The 16,616-nt window shown below is 33.9% G+C and overlaps 1 protein-coding gene across 5 annotated transcripts in view; it reads left to right on the top strand.

Moving 5' to 3' along the window:
* LOC140742364 (visual system homeobox 2) overlaps nucleotides 1–16,616 on the top strand; it is a 133,830-nt gene that overhangs the window by 47,878 nt on the left and 69,336 nt on the right. For 4 of the 5 annotated variants that reach the window (XM_073073284.1, XM_073073300.1, XM_073073292.1 and 1 more), the window contains exon 3: nucleotides 7,609–7,629. The exons of the other annotated variant lie outside the window; for it this stretch is intronic. In XM_073073284.1, the coding sequence (XP_072929385.1) occupies nucleotides 7,609–7,629 (21 nt within the window). The remainder of the gene's footprint in view (nucleotides 1–7,608; nucleotides 7,630–16,616) is intronic. 5 annotated transcript variants of the gene reach the window in all.

Here is a 16,616-nt window from a genome sequence, read left to right on the forward strand (position 1 = left end):
TATCTACCAATTATTATATTTAGCGAGGAATTGCAGTGAACAAATATGTGCAGAGCGTTCACTGAGTGGCGAGGAATCACGTTACAGATTCAATTAGACCAGCGAGGGATATATGTTTACATCGATCCTAGCGATCAAGATACCACTTAGACTGACGAAACCGAAAATAATGTGGTCATTACCCTCAACTTAATAGGTACTTGTGTGTTCCCATCTATTCTATTAAATTTTTTTATAAGGTAAGATTGATTAGTGACAAGATCTCAACGTCTTGATCGAGCGGTGCGAGGTTAAAATCCCAGTTCAAATCTCTGATTTTTTAAAATTATGTGTGTATTACAAATTAATTGTCACTTGCTAAAAAGGTCAGGGACAACATCGTGAGGAAACCTGCATATCTGAGATATCTTTAATAAAAAATGTTTACAAAGGTATGTGAAGTCTATCAATTCGCACATGTCCAGCGCTGTGAACTATGGCCTAATCTTTCTCATTCTGAGAGGAGACCCGTGCCCAGTAATGGGATAGTAATGGGTTGATGACGAAGATTGACTAACGAACATGAAATTCCAAATTCCATTTCTATTTCTAGCGTATCAGTTTTTGTGCTTCGATGGAAGGGTGGGGATGAAGGCATATATATGAGATATCCATCTTAGTCCTCAGGAGTAGTTTCAAGTAGTACCTACCCCTGTTCTGTATGAAATTGGTTACATATGTCCACGGGCGGCAGTGACCACCTACGATCGCCATGCAAACATGTTTGCTATTTCAAGACAGTTTTTGCCAGTTGAAGGTGGTAGAACCCTTTGTGATTCAACTCCAGTGGTACTACCGCCACACCTATTTCTGCCTCATAACAGCAGTGTTCAGCCTTGCAGTGTTCTGGGAAGTTCTTGAAAGGTATGCTAAGGGTGACATAGTTTTCCGAGGCATTCCAGCTTTGTCCACAGGGGTAGCGGCGCATCTGTGGCTGACCTCAGGTAGGAATCCTATCTTGGGTTGATTACGGATATCCATGGGCGGCAGTAGCCACTTACTATCACGTGGACTGCATGCTCGTCTGCTACTCCTTATTTAAAAACAAAACTTCAATATTATGCATGAAAGAAGATTTCATTAAGTAACCAGGTTAATATAATTCACCACCAAAGACTTGCCCAGCTCCAAATTTAAATTACCCCAGCGTCTTAAAGGCGACAAAAATGATTTGTTAAATGACAGACAAACTACGTAGCTGTAGATTGGAGTCGGTGATATTTCGCCGTTTAAAGGCTAATGGTAATTGCTCCCGCCCATGGTCCTCCAGGAACAAAGGCTACCGGGCACCCTCCGACCCGCCGCCCGGCGCCCGCCGCCCAGCTCGCGACAGATACAATTAAAATGTTGCTACTGATTTTATATCAATTGTATTTAGCAAAGTTCCACTAAGAGCCCTTTTGAGTGCAGCAAAAGACGCAGGTCCATTGATTTTGGGCAGTTTTTGGCCCCAAGATAGGAGCTCTTTCTGACATAGATGAAAGATACGTTGCTCTCACCTCACATCGTATATCCTAACGACAAATCTCTAGTGCAGAACTAAAAATGTAAGACCAGGTTCAGTATGGATTAAATACGGGTCTTGATTTGCCTACCTCCTAATTTTATATGAACTAATATTGTTCATGTACTAACTTATATGATAAGGTGATCGTAGACTAACACATACTGCAAATCAGGACAAAGCAACTTCACATTAATATTATTCGACAGATCTAATCACAGACAGCATCACGGTGAATTTATTAATCAATAAGGAATAATTATGAGCCTGTAATAAAGAGTAAAGTAACAAACAAAACAAAACTTTCTACGTTTTTCCAAGTTATTCTTCTATATTTATTTAATATTATGATATAGTTAGTTGTCACCATATCTTATTGTTTACTTATTAGATTTTGGTAAATAGAGTCTATCGCGATAAGTAGGAAAATCTAAAAAGTATTCATAAAAAATATTAGTTTTTTAATTATATTTTCAACAGGAATATTCCAAATGGATGTATTACTAAACGTCGAGTACTAAGGCATTTTTTTGTTACAAATAATTTGATTGCACAATCAAAAATGCTTGTTCCCTCGTAGCATCCTCAAGACACCACGCGAATAAGCATTTTCGCTTTTTGCAAGCTAAAGAATAAATTGGCAACCATTTTCGTGTCATCTTGGGAGTTTCTCCCAAATTGCTGCATTGGATTTTTCAGTGAAATATAGTAAAGTAGAGTCAGCAGTGTTGGCAGCAAAATTGCGAATTATCTACCCCAATCAGACCGGGTCCCTTGGCTCTACCTGACTCTACCGAAACGGTGAGAACGCTTTTAACTTAGTATTGTTTGTCCCTGAGTGAATTATGAATTTGTCACCATTCATTCAACAGAAAATTGATGATCGAAGTGTAATTTAAATTGATGTGAAGACCGATTTTGAATAGATAGAAATTTTGAGTAGACACGCAAAAAATGATGATTCAGATGTATTTTACTTGTTATAGTGTATTTATTTTATGTAATTAAGAGTTCATGAAACCTCATCTTAACTTTCAAATCACCTAAATGCCTTATAACAAAGAATATCATGGAATCTTTCAAGAAAAATGGCCTAACTACAACTATATCGCACCTTAGCAAAAAAAGTTGTTAGTTAAATATTTGGAATATCCGTAGGCCGTCTAGTCCAACGCTAAGTCTAAAGCGCTCCTGAGCCCAGCCGGAGCGCCGGGAGCGTCAGGCGTCAGGACATAATGAGCAGGCACTTAAGACGGACAGTAGCCATTATAATTGCTAATGGCTCCACACTTCTCTTTGATATTTCGGAGAACGCCTCCGTCAACTTAATTGGAACCCCTCGTTCCTCTTATCCTGATGGGATAAGGTCTAATTTTCCGTATTCCACGGGTAATATAAAGGTGGTTTTATCGGTACTTAATTCATTATACGATCAGTGGCCTAGAGTGATGGGGGGTGGGTGGGGAGGACGGTGCGGGTGGCTGCTTCTAATCGTAAAATATTATTGTTGCCTTGTTATATACGTAACGAATCGATGAATGTTTCCTTTGTTTCTTTTGGATTAGCTACTGTTTTTAGTTTAGTTCTGTTTTTAAATTCTGTTGTATCTAATCGACTCTCGGTGTTATTTGAAGTAGGTTTTTTGGTATTTGCTTGATAAAAATTATACCTACTTAAATGTTTTTATACGTTACATACCTAGAAAAATATACCTTAACATTCTATTATTTCATTTCATTTACACAAGTTGCATGATAAATGGCGTAATAGTAGATTTTTGAAATGTTCGAAAATAGATATCAATATACCTAATGTGAAGATTGTGATAGATAATTACCAAAATTGTAAAAAAAGTTGAAATAAAATTTACTCACAATAAAATCTAGTGATAATAATAAATTACAGCAACAGAGATGATTAAATATCTCTATTATCCTGTATAATATTCAACGTTAATATTTAATCAAAAAGCTCTATTTACATATTTCCGTTTTAGATAAATATTTAAAATAGGTACTCTCTCAGTAAATAATGATTAAACAGAACTGCACGTTCGTTCCACTTCATTTCCACGGAAAAGAAAAGTAGTGGGCCCAGAGCGCCGCCTTGAAGAAACCTATAATGTTATTACCCCGCCATTATATTTCTTCGCTCCGCTGCGCGCCTGATCCCCTGGTACTTCGTCGTTGTACCTCCTTTTAATTTTGTACTTAAAGATTTTAGCATATTAATCTTGTTTCGTAGAATAGGTAGGCTACACTTAAACTATGATTGATTAAAATGACCTAAGCGTATTTTTTAGATATAGGAGTTATTGCTAACGTAACGAAATATAAAGACTTACCGAAAAAATCTAGCAATAGGATAGGTAAGCATCAAGATGCTTACCTATCCTATTGCTTAAAAAGTGATGGAAAACACCGTGAGGAAACCTCCTGAGAAATCTTAAAAAAAGTTTTCAATGGTATGTGAAGTCTACCAATTCGCGGTGAACGATGGCCTAATCCTTCTCATTCTGATAGAAGACCCGTGCCCAGCAGTGGGAGAGTAATGGGTTGATGATGATGATGATGATAAAAGTGATGCAAAATGATCTTCATTAGTGTCTATGTATGTTTAAACATTGTATGTAAAATCTAATAAGGAATAAATACCTACCATCGAAGAAAATGGTAGAAGAAGCAAGCCACTGATCACATAAATACAAAAAGGTTCCTGATAGAGCCTTTTTAAATTGTCCCGGTGTATCCAGGCGCAAGTATTTAATGAAACATGTCGCGTTGTGTGATTATGATGCTTTTTAAAATATTCCTCTCTATTGCTCTCGGATTTGGTTTTCCCAAAATTTTGTAGCTGTCAATGTGCCTAATGTTCTGATTATAATTATATGTGTATACCGACTTCTGTGAAATAAAAACAACTAAAGGAACTCAATTTGATATTAATTATTTCGTATATTATGGTAAGTATATAGATTTTTATAGTGAACAAACTGTGACATTTTCGGAAATTGTGGTACTTACAAATGATGAAAATTTGTTTCAAAAAATGTGATCTATAATCTACATAGAAGGGTTATTGTATCTTTTCTCACGTTTTATTTTTTCCTATTATTCCGATTTGATTGTAATAAAATCAGATTCTGACAAATTCGACCATAGTATAGGTCAATCTTCTGTCACTATATCTTCAATACAACAAATACCTTCAAACAAATGTATTTTTTGATGATTTAACAATTTTGATACCTATCTAACTTAAAAAAATATTTTGGGTAACATATTATAAAATGACCCTAATGCAGTCAAGAAAAAATAAGAATTTGGAACACGACAGTAACAAACAATAAAAAGAACAAACGCATATTAATCAAGGTGATTGACCTTTCAAACCTTTAAATACAAAATGCGTTTGAAAAGCTCGCAACTGGAAGCAACAATCAAGAAAGTTCAAGACGTCGCATTAAAAATAATAGGCGACATCCCCCACAATGGAATCATTAAAACTACACTCACCCCAAATTGGATAGCGTAATACAAATCCAAGTACATCCTTACATCATTATCGCGGCCCTACAACAATATCATTTTCAAAAAAAGGCACGCCCTCGAGCCCCGAGGTCGACCCCGAACCCGGGACCCCGGAAGCCCCCCGCCTACGTACCGCTCTAGCTAAATACACGATAATGTTGTAATCGTCTTACACACTAGAGAAGCAATTTCAAAATTACCGTCTAGTGAAATAGGTGAGTTGGTTAGGAAACTGTTATAATTGTGGCGACACACAATTGCCTGTTTTAAACTCTGTATTACTTTTACATTACCTTTTAATTTTTACTCGTGAATGTTTTACGATTTTTTAAATGAAATATTATGTATCTACATTATTATTTTGATACGATTTAAATAAATAGGTAAGTACTTACACTATTTTTGATAGAGATCTACTAACTTACAATTGAGGTAATACATCTTATTCCTTTGGCTTAAGATAAACATTACTATTCTAACAAAATAGGTGGGTACCTACTATAAAACGAACGATTGGCAATATAACATTCAAATATTAAAAAGACATTAATGTTACAAACATAATATCATATTCCTAACAAAATATTTATCCAAACTTTTTAAACCTTATGGCCTTCTAGAGGAGACCCCTGGCCAGCAGTGGGACAGTAATGAATTGATCACAGGGATACCAGTAGCCAATATTTTGTCGAAAAAAGCCCAATTTCTAATTTTAACTAAATTTATTGTTCGGGTTTTAACTTTACCTAAGTTTACATAATTCGAGTACCTACCAAATGATCATCCCAAAAATCGACAGCCCTGAATAAGTAGGCGTATAAAATAGGCAGCCAACGAGAAGCAAACAGTTGTAATAATTAAATAAAACCCAATAATAGCTTCATAGAACAATACGTAATTACACCGCCATCTTGTTTACGCCACACGCAACATGTTTCGGCATTGCAATAATTAAGCCATATTGTTTCTGAAAAAAGAATTGGTAATATACCACTAATTAATATATTCATACTTGTTTATGTGGTAACAATGGATTCTCACATCGACAAATTATTAACAACTGTATTAACTAAAGAGACAATTAAGCTCGAACTAAATTGTAAAGTAGGTAATAGAAAATTAATTATTCCATAAATGTTATAGGTGTTATGAGTGTGTAGATAGGTGTAGGGGTTTGAGTGTATTTAAAAAATAATTAAATTAAAGTCTACTTTGATGAAGTTAAAATCTACTGCTACGGGCGCTAAGAGTAAAAAAATCAATAGCAAAAAAATGTTGTTCTAATATTTACAAAAATAAGGTTTTGAGAAAAGTCCTCAACTATTAAATAAGATATCAGACACGCCTTGTTTTTATTCATTTCTTTTTCATTTAATTGGTAAGAAAAATCCCTACAATTAACTATAACTGAAAAAAAAAATCATGTGTTGCAAAATTAAAATTAAACATAGTTAATATAAAAAACTATTATGTTAAATGTCTTCGATAAACAAAAAGTAAATTCTTGAAAATTGAAAAAATAATAAATAAACGGCTTCAACCGCACTTACAGGCACTCTAGAATTGCCTGTTTTGTGGATTTTTCTTTTGTGAATCGAAACGAAAGTAATTTTTGCTTTGTTGTGTTCCGATATTTAAACATGCTTACCTGAGGTATATCAGCATCCTCCTCGGATTATCACTGCTTATACGAGCGTAGTCGAACCAGTGATAATAAAATAGAGACTAATAAATTCGCCAAATCCCCACGAAATCATCACAAAGCCAGAAGACGTGAACATTTGGACGAGGCAAAAAGCGAGATCACAATATCGCACAAAACCCGATCGCGAGTGGCCGCTGACAATCGCGTCATTGTTCGACCACTCTTGCTCCATTTTTGTTAACACCCGCGCCGTGTGAACGAAACGCGATACCGGACAGGGACAGATTATACGAGTGTTGTACGCTTTGTACGGCTCCTTTAGTTTTGATATCACGGAATAATCACGAATGATGGTTGACGATGGCTTAGGTAAATAGATTCGGCCGTAAGTCCTGCTCTGTTGTGCTCCTTTGTTTGTGGTCTCCGTTTTGGTGGATCAGTGCCATGTGTGTAGAATTTAATATATTATTTTACTTCTACGATTAACTGAGTAATTTTGATACTGAAGTCCAGTAGTCATCAGTAGTATTACAACAGTTTCTATTAAATTTGTCACAGTAGATAATATTTCCTATCTTGTTCATATTATTATCAGAAAATAAACGATTGTTGAAGATACAGTAAGATTTATAATATTGGCTAATACACAATTATTATTCCCAATCACCTTTAATTCTTCTTATAATCATTACATTCAAAAATATATTTTATTACTAAGTATATTGTTCTTAGTTATATGGATAGTAATAGGACCATTGAAATAACCAGTTTGTGATCTTCTGTTTAATATAAAGTAACTCATATACTGACTTGAATGTGTGCTTATTTTTCTGTTTTATTTGTTTGCTGCTATAATTGTGTTGTTTTTGTTTCATGTACCTACTTTGTAGCGGTTCGACAACTATACTCAGGTAACCTTTTTTATATTATTAAGATTACTGAGTCAATCGGTGGTTTTAATAAATTAATTATATTTTATCTCTATTTATTTAATTGCTCACTTTGTGTTATAATTGATTTGCATATTATTAAAAGCTTTCTATATTCAGCGTTATCATACTTTTTTGCTGTGTGAGTTAAACTCGTAAACAATAATTGTTATGAGAAGCTATTGCTACCAATGAAAATATAAACTGTAAGAGGGTATACATGTATCCATTATGGTAATTGTGATATTTTAGCAACAGTTCGGGGGTACGAAGGTACTTCTCAATTGTGAACTAATGTACTTGTATCTTTTTATTCTAATAAATAAAGTCATAAAAATACTTATTAGTATTACCTACATAAAATATAAAGTATGCTGATACTATTAGTATCAGCAAAATGCTCTATTGGACGACCAGTAAAGTTCTTCATACTGCTAATAAAAGGTTTTATTTGATTTTGCTGCCCTTTTTGACCTGGCCGTGTGAATCTCATCAGCAAGTGGTCACATTGGAGGGCGAAGGTCAAGTCAATCCAATGAATCCAGTATTATTAGTATTATTAAAGCATAGTCTGACCTTGTTGAAGGCAGAGTGGATGGTTCAAGAATGTCGGAACATATAATAGTGTAGTTAAGAAAGTAGATTTTAACGTTAACACTTTATTCAAATTTAAGATTAATTCTAAGTTAAGATTTTCTTTATCAAACTCTACCTACATTTACGTCTACAATCAGATGTTGTTATATTTACTTTCGTGAATATCACATAGGAACTAATTATGCTATATTAAACATACTTACTCTTATTAACTTAACAATTGACTTGACAATTCACTTGACTCTTATTAACTTGACAATTTAGATCTACATCCTTACACATAATTTGTCTTCAAAAATCATTTACATTTCCTATAAAATCTTTGGAATGAATACTAAATACTATTTGCCATCAAAAGCTGCATATTTATTATAATTAAAAGGCTCACTACCGGGGAAACCTTTGACAATATTAATCACTACTCAATCTCTAATTACCATGTGCGGCGTCTGGGGCGAGCTCGGCTGTGGCGAGCAACGCCATCTATTGTGTGGCCGCGCAACTCGTACTAATTTTACGCTTTGCATACTCGTGTCGCGTAATGACTTCGGTTGGTTCTAGTTTTGTTTTTGATGTGGTATTTTTATATGTACTACTAGATGTATGCAATATAAAATAATACGTTGATTTTTACCCTTTGATTTAAGGTATATCTTTTTAAATATTTTTACGGTACTATTAACAGCAAAATAATTCAGGATACCTACGTAAATTCATTGCCGAATTTTAATTTTGAATTTATTTTTATAATAATCAATAGTAGCCTATAAAATGTATCATATATTTCAATATTACATTTTTCCTAATAGGGAACTAATAATTATTGTATACATATCATTTGTGTGCTACTTTTGTATGAGCTGAGCTGAGGTGGAGCTGTTATATAAAGACATACCTACATACATATACTTAAAGATGTGTAATAATTTGGACATAAAATAATAAGTTTATTTAGGTACTTATGCCTGGCGTGCAGTTAATTAAATTGTACTAAAATAATGTAGACTACACAAACATAAGTTTTTCTACGCATATTGTATTTTACCGTAATCGGTAAATTTTTCAACATATACGTACCTAAAAGTTGCTCGTAAAAGTCGTTTCGTTACGTTTGTTTAATTTCACGCCTTTCAAGATGTCTATTCAGTTATCATATCTCACATCTAACAGTAAGCTACCACATAAAATATCTTGTAAACAATGTATCAACTATAATATTTTCCTAACCATCCAGTAAACAATCCAGATTTTTCAAGAAATCTCGACTAGAATTTTCAAGTAAATTATCATCCGCAAATAATTATTTTTAAAAACATGTTAATGTAGAGACTTGTGCAGATTTCACAAATAGACAATCTTACGCTGACGAATATATATGTTTGCACGTACCGCGATCTTGCTTCGAAGCTAAAAAATATCCTCAAAACATTATTTTAAAAACATCGTAATGTAGATACTCGTGTAAATCTCGCAAATAGACAATCTGTGTACGTGTATGTTTACACGTGCCGCATCTTGCCGCCGGTGGCAAATCAAATATTCTGCGCGGCGGTTCTCAAATTGGCTTCTTGCGGCAAAATTGGCAATTTCTTTCACTCGCACCGTTAATTGTACACCGCTACGAGCGATTGCCAAATTGGTTTTTAATGGCGTTCGCTCATATTGGGGATCGTGGCGAGCAATTGGCTGCAGCGGATATCTCATTTGCGAATTGCTAAAACGCCAAGTTAATGTTGATATGAGTGGGTATCTAGATCGTATAGATGGATATTTGAAGGCAAAGTAAATTGCTCGCACAAGATTGCTTGCACACGTTTTTACGTATCTAATCGAATTAAGGTGTCTTATCGCGATAATGGTGTACCAAATAGTGGAGTTAAGTAGTTTCAATTGTATGTGTCTAGGTGTGGGCATTTATAGATGACTGTAGGTATATAGGTATAGCCAGGTATATGGTATTTGTAACCATCAAAACATGTAATGAAATTATACTTTTCCTTTTAACATGTTCTAGTTTTTATGAGCTTTTGAATTTATACCATTATAAATAGGCAAGCTTCCTGAAGTAAAGTCCTTAATTAATGCTTACTATTTATTTAATTATAATTTTTGAAAATCTCGCGAAATTCTGATACTTTTTCAACATTATCTACTACAAATACTCGAATAGGTAGACAAAGAAATATGTTTTGAATAATTCAATACTTTATGAATTTTTGGAGACAAACATAGAGAAGCAGATTTGTTAAACGTAATACATTTTTTAAATGTTTTCACATACCTATATGTTAGCTCTCTTTTACTTGTGAAAACAAAACGAACACATCTATAGATAGTTAGTAAAGTCATCTCCATGCTGTCAGAGGGTGTGTGGAGATGTTATCTGAAAGGCATCAGTCATCTGCAAAGTGGGCTAGTTTGCGCGAGGCCATTTTCTTACAGTCTCAAAGAGTGGCCCTGCATCCGGTGCATTCTTTTGTTTTGTAATACACTGAAAAACTAGAACAGTTCTTTTCAAAGGTGAACTTAAAAGATAATTTTGAAATCGTTGACTAATTACCGAATAAAAAATAACATCTTTATCTATAAACAATTTGTTCAGGTATAAATGAAAGCTTTACATTTAAAAGGTTTAACGTGAATGATTATCTATGGTTTAATCATCGCCACAAGAAATTAATAGGTATTTTTCCGTATAACAGTAAAATAGTGCAGTAGCACTACCATGAGTTGGCATAGAAACGCCACTATAGAAATTGTAAATAGAAAACTATTGTCATTTTACTAGTGAATAACATAACTACTATCGTTACGGTATTTCTTGACAACGTCTGTCAAATTAATGACTCATGGGACCGAATTTGTATGGCAATAGATCATAATGACATTCGCTAGCGATTTGATTTCGATAGGTTTTTTACGTTACGATTGGCTCACACTACGGAATTTAGTTCTACGAGTAACCACCAGAGGCGCTGTACAATTTTTCATACATTTATTTTACGCAGTCGCTAGCGAGTAATACTTTTGTAAACTCATGGTAGTGCTACTGGTGTATTTACTGTACCTACTATTACTACTACGGCCAAATAATACTCTTATCATTAGCGCTTATGTGTTCAAGCGGACGTCAAAAAGAATGAAAGACATATTTTAATCATTCGACCGGAACACCTATTTATTCAATGATTTTACCTACCAAAGTCTGACATTTGACAATTCCTGCATACTGGAAATTGACAAATTGTAATCAACATCAACCCATTATTGTCCCACTGCAATGCACGGGTCTCCTCTCATAATGAGAAGAATAGACCATAGTCCACCGCGCTAGCCAAGTGCGTATTGGTGGACTTCACATATCTTTGATTTTTTTATAAATCTCTCAGGTATGCTCCTCAGGTATGGTTTCCTCGACGTTTCCCTTCACCGTTTAAGTAAATGATAATTAATTTCTAATACGCACATAATTTTGAAAAATCAAAGGTGCGCGTGTCTGGTGTTTGAATCGCAGACCCCTCGATCGAGAGGCAGAGTTTCTTAACCATTAGGCTGTCACTGCTGCTAATTTTGATCATTGGTACGCAATCATTGGATAGACTGAATATTAACATAGGATCCAACATATACGTTGTTTAACTCAACTTAATTATTAATTACTTGTTAATAACATGTTTCCTTTGTGTTTTTAATATTTTTATAGGTAATTGAGAAGTGGAGATAACAACTCAACGTGCATCTAGTAAAATATATTTAATGAGCACAAAGTTCGTTAAATATAATATGTTTTCTTAATGACCGAATCATTCATTTATATGTTAAAAGTTGCTTAAATTAATTATCGCATTTACTTAATTTTAAAATTTCAGTATTAACTTTATGTCATAAAATAACTGGTAATACAAAATATTTTCGTTTATTTTTTCTGTGTATTAGTAACATTTAGGTACTTAGACGGTTTAAGGAAATGATAAGAAATTTCAAACATACACTTACGTAAGTTACCTACCTGTCGTAATCTAGTAACAACTTAACAACAATATCGGATACGTTCCAACTTAGTTCTTACTTCAGTACCAACGTATGATTGATATTTTTAAGAAGAAATATATTGGGTTTATTATACAAAATTTCATCATAGATAAAACATGATTGATTGACTAATAGGTATTTAAGCCTTAGTACCTTAGTAGAGCTTAAGTACCTACCTACACTCAAACCAGACATTGATCGTATGCATCATTTCGGTTTTATCTTCGATATAAAGATATTCGATATACACTAATTAATAAATTGAGAACATTTAGATAATATCTAACTTTAATAGGTATTTATCGTGCGAGATTCATCCGAAACCATCTATATTGGATGTAGAGTGATCGATAGCGATATGGCTGTGAAATGGCATGGATTGTCAAACCGTAATTAAATGTAATTGTAAATTAAATGTAGCAAATCCTAAGATCGATAGACACAGTACAGAGACGTGGAAAGCGTGAGTTCTCAATCTTCGCTACAGAAAACAAGCTTAAACGAGCCGAGGTACGGTGATCCCATCACACGCCGCCAACAAATCTAATCGCGAAGACGTGTCGCAAATTGCCAATAAGACCAATTCGCGCGATTGGCCCAATACATGGCGCGAGCGATCAGCGCTCAGCCATCCGATATATTTTATCATATTTGAGAGCTCAAGAGAGTCCTTTGTGCGCCAATTTTCGCACTCTACGTCTGCTGCCTGCGAGCCATTTTGCTGATGTAGTTGGCCATATATTTATCACCCTAATAATGTTCTATCTATTCTGATTCTTGCTTCCTTACGTTTGTACATACGAGGTTAATTTACTTATGAAAATTATAAAGGAAAAATTAAATATTTATTTATTAACCTCGTACAACTAATGTGCCTTAGTTAGGTAACATTAACGGAACTAGTTTTATTTATCCATTCTTATTTGCCATTAAATAGTGAAAGAGGTTCTCTTGTATCTTAGTCCTGCTTATTCTATAAGTAAGATGAAATAAAATTTTATAGTGAGCTCCTTTAAAACCAATACATCTCCGTTTAAACATTCTACCAAGCCTAATAGCTTATTTCAAAAGTGTAGCGAAAATTCTTAGTATATGATTTTAATTCATTACCTGTTTTCCCGTAGTTATAACTTAAATAGGATTGTGATCTTCTGTGTTTAGAAATGCATCTATTTATTATTTTATGTCTTAAGATCCTAAACGAAATTGGGTACATAGACATTACTGCCTATGGACAGTAATTTCAGAGTAAGTGGCAAATATATTTTGTCGTTTTGATATAACTGTGCGTATAACTGTTGGATTTGGATTATTTAGAGGATCTGATTTTATACCCAAAAATGTTCCAATATTTTCTTCTATTCTTATAGATTTGGTTTTGGTTAATGAAGAACTTTCATATTCGTTATTTTATGAGCCATGTATAAAAAAATTGAAAATTTCTCTTGTAAAGTCCTGATAAAACATATCAAGTCAAAATTCAATCAACATAATGAAAGATGAAAATATTTTTGCGAAAACATTTTACATTGTAAGTCTGATTTAAAAACTAGCTCTCGCATAGACACCTTTAACAAAACTAGTTGCCTTAACAAAAAGGCTATCTACTAAGCGTTGCATTCCCAAAGAAACATATACCAACACGACATAACGCTTTATGTACTCACAATGTTGTAAAGTGGCATATCTCCACGACAAGTAGCTTTCCTTCCCGCAACTCATTTCCCCCTGAACTCTCCCTACTCTACAAAGTGTACACGATATTAAACCTTATACAGAAAATGTAGAGTGCGTTTTGTCAATTTGGATAGAGACGTGGCTACGCATACATTAAGAAAAGGTTTAGGTTAGCGTTTGTCGATAATAATTTATGCTCAAGACTCTACGTTGTTTCTTATACATCTGTAGGGATATAAAGTAGGTAATAAAACATTATTTTAGTTCGTAACTTAATCGACTACTTACTATCATATACATACTGCTAATACAAAATTTACTTTAATAATATTTAGCTGTTATGTACGGGCAATAAATATATTTTTAGAGAAGCCATAAAAATAACTCTCTATTAATTGAGTTTGACTTAAATTCGATTTTATTCCAATAGATTAGACAATGAGGCAGTAGAAACTTTTGGGACACCATTGTCACAATTATTTCTATTTTAAAACAGCATTATTTAACACTTTTATGTCCTAGTTTGAAGAATTTAACAAGGCAGATATTCTTACAAGAGACACTAAAATTTAGGCCGTAGTGCCTATCCCTAGGGCCTTAGGGCCTAGGAAAATCCCATTCCACATTTTATACCAATGACCCTTTACTCTGATTGATAGCTTAGCGATTGGAAATCGGGCTCCCAATCGAGTAGCCCGTAGTTCGAATAGAAATTAATTATCACTCGTTAACGGTGATATAAAACATCGCGAGGAAACCTCCACGTCAAAGTGTTCCTAAAACGTACTTAAGTGTGTAAAATCTCTACGTCTTTAGCTCTAAGAGAAGAACTGTGCTCAATACCCCTAAAGATTTTACGTTTTGACAAATATGACTGTTTTGGTATTTGTTTACGTATTGGCCCATACAAATTCCAAGTTCTAACACAATCCGCTAGGGGCGCTGATTGGAAATTGTATGGGCGAATACGTAAACAAAGACCAAAACAGTCATATTGGTCAAAACGTAAAAACTCATGGTAAAGGTACAGGAATGGACATGGGTTAACGACGGCATATTTTGAAACCAGTAATCATCTACCTACCATGAAATAAAATAGACCCTACGTCATAAAAACCTAAACCATGCCCGAATGTAGAGTCAATCAATCATACCATACGAGTCAATATCGATAAGTAGTGGTGTCTTGAAGTCGGGACACTTGATCGGCGCGAGGCAATCACTTACGTGACGTGCAATACACTTCGCCGTCCCGCGGGACGTCAGCTGTAGGGATGTCCCGGGACAACTAAACTCGAACATTTATAGAAACACCATGCGAACGTATGTGAAATGTACATGTGTCTCTTATATACTTTAACGAATGGACTATCTAGTCAATAAGTCCAATTAAATTAAAATAATAATATTATAAATCTTGTTGATGATGTGTAATGACATGTAATGGTATTGTTTTGTTAATGAAAACTGGTTGGTACTAAGCAAAAGAAAGAGATATGATACTATTTTTTAATAAATAACTATTCTGAAAGAAGTAGTTACTAATATTTTATTTTAATGTCGCATTTTCGCAATCCCAAAGTACCTATTGGAATTCTTCACAATATTATTTACTTATTTATTTCAAATAAATAGTTATTTATCACTAAAAATAATAAATTAACACAACGTGAGTTAAGTTATATAAGTTATTTATGACAAAACTTTATTTTGAATATACGAACAGAGGTTCCAAGGAAACATTTCACAAAAATGGAGTTTTTAGAAAATATAAAAAAGTTTAAGAATATTACAAGCTCTATTTCACACGGGTACGTACTGTATGTTTTACCTACATTTTTATAATTTTGGTAACTTGCATTCGTTTAAAAGTTAATAGATTAAAATAAATTTTATAAATCTAAGGAGATTAGAAATTAATTATCACTTGCTAACGGTGAAGGTAAACATCGTGAGGAAACTTGGATACCTATGAGATTTATAAAAAAAATCTCAAAGGTATGTGAAGTCTACCAATACGCACTTGGCCAGCGCGGTGGACTATGGCCTAATCCTTCTCATTCTGAGAGGCGACCCGTGCCCAGCAGTGGGACAGTAATGGTTTGATGATGAAGGAGACCTATGTCGAGTAGTAAACTTGCAAAGACTGGTTGGATGGAAAAACTTCAAAAGAAATATAATAGGAAACAAAAACAACTTGCTATCTGTCCATTAAGAAACTAAGCCGCAAACTCTATGTTACTATTTTTCCTCTCTATATTTCTCTTATTCTATTCTATTCTATTCACCTTCTCTTTTTTTCTACCTGTCTCTGACTCTCTCGATATATGCCATAAATATTTAAGTAAGAATCAACTCTACATAAATAAAAATACAGCAAGCAACTAACGTACCCTTTTATATTTGCGTTTTGAAATATCGGCGCAGCTTTGACATTTTAAATAAGCCTTTGAAGCTCTATCCCTGTTGGATTTGAGGTGCGTTTTCATTTTACCCTGGTTCATAGAGCAGAGCGTCAGTGAATTTAATACCTAAATTATTTCAAATGTAGAGTCGCTTAATTGCTTTCTAGATTGTTGGGAACTTTCATGGAACTATTAATGCAAATTTGATTTAGTCTTGATAGAGATTCCATTTTATTAATCAATTTCATAATTAATATC

Source organism: Epargyreus clarus, unplaced genomic scaffold (genome assembly GCF_041222505.1).
Source record: "Epargyreus clarus isolate Ecla_fem2 unplaced genomic scaffold, WU_Ecla_fem_2.2 ptg000001l, whole genome shotgun sequence".
Lineage (NCBI taxonomy): Eukaryota > Metazoa > Arthropoda > Insecta > Lepidoptera > Hesperiidae > Epargyreus > Epargyreus clarus.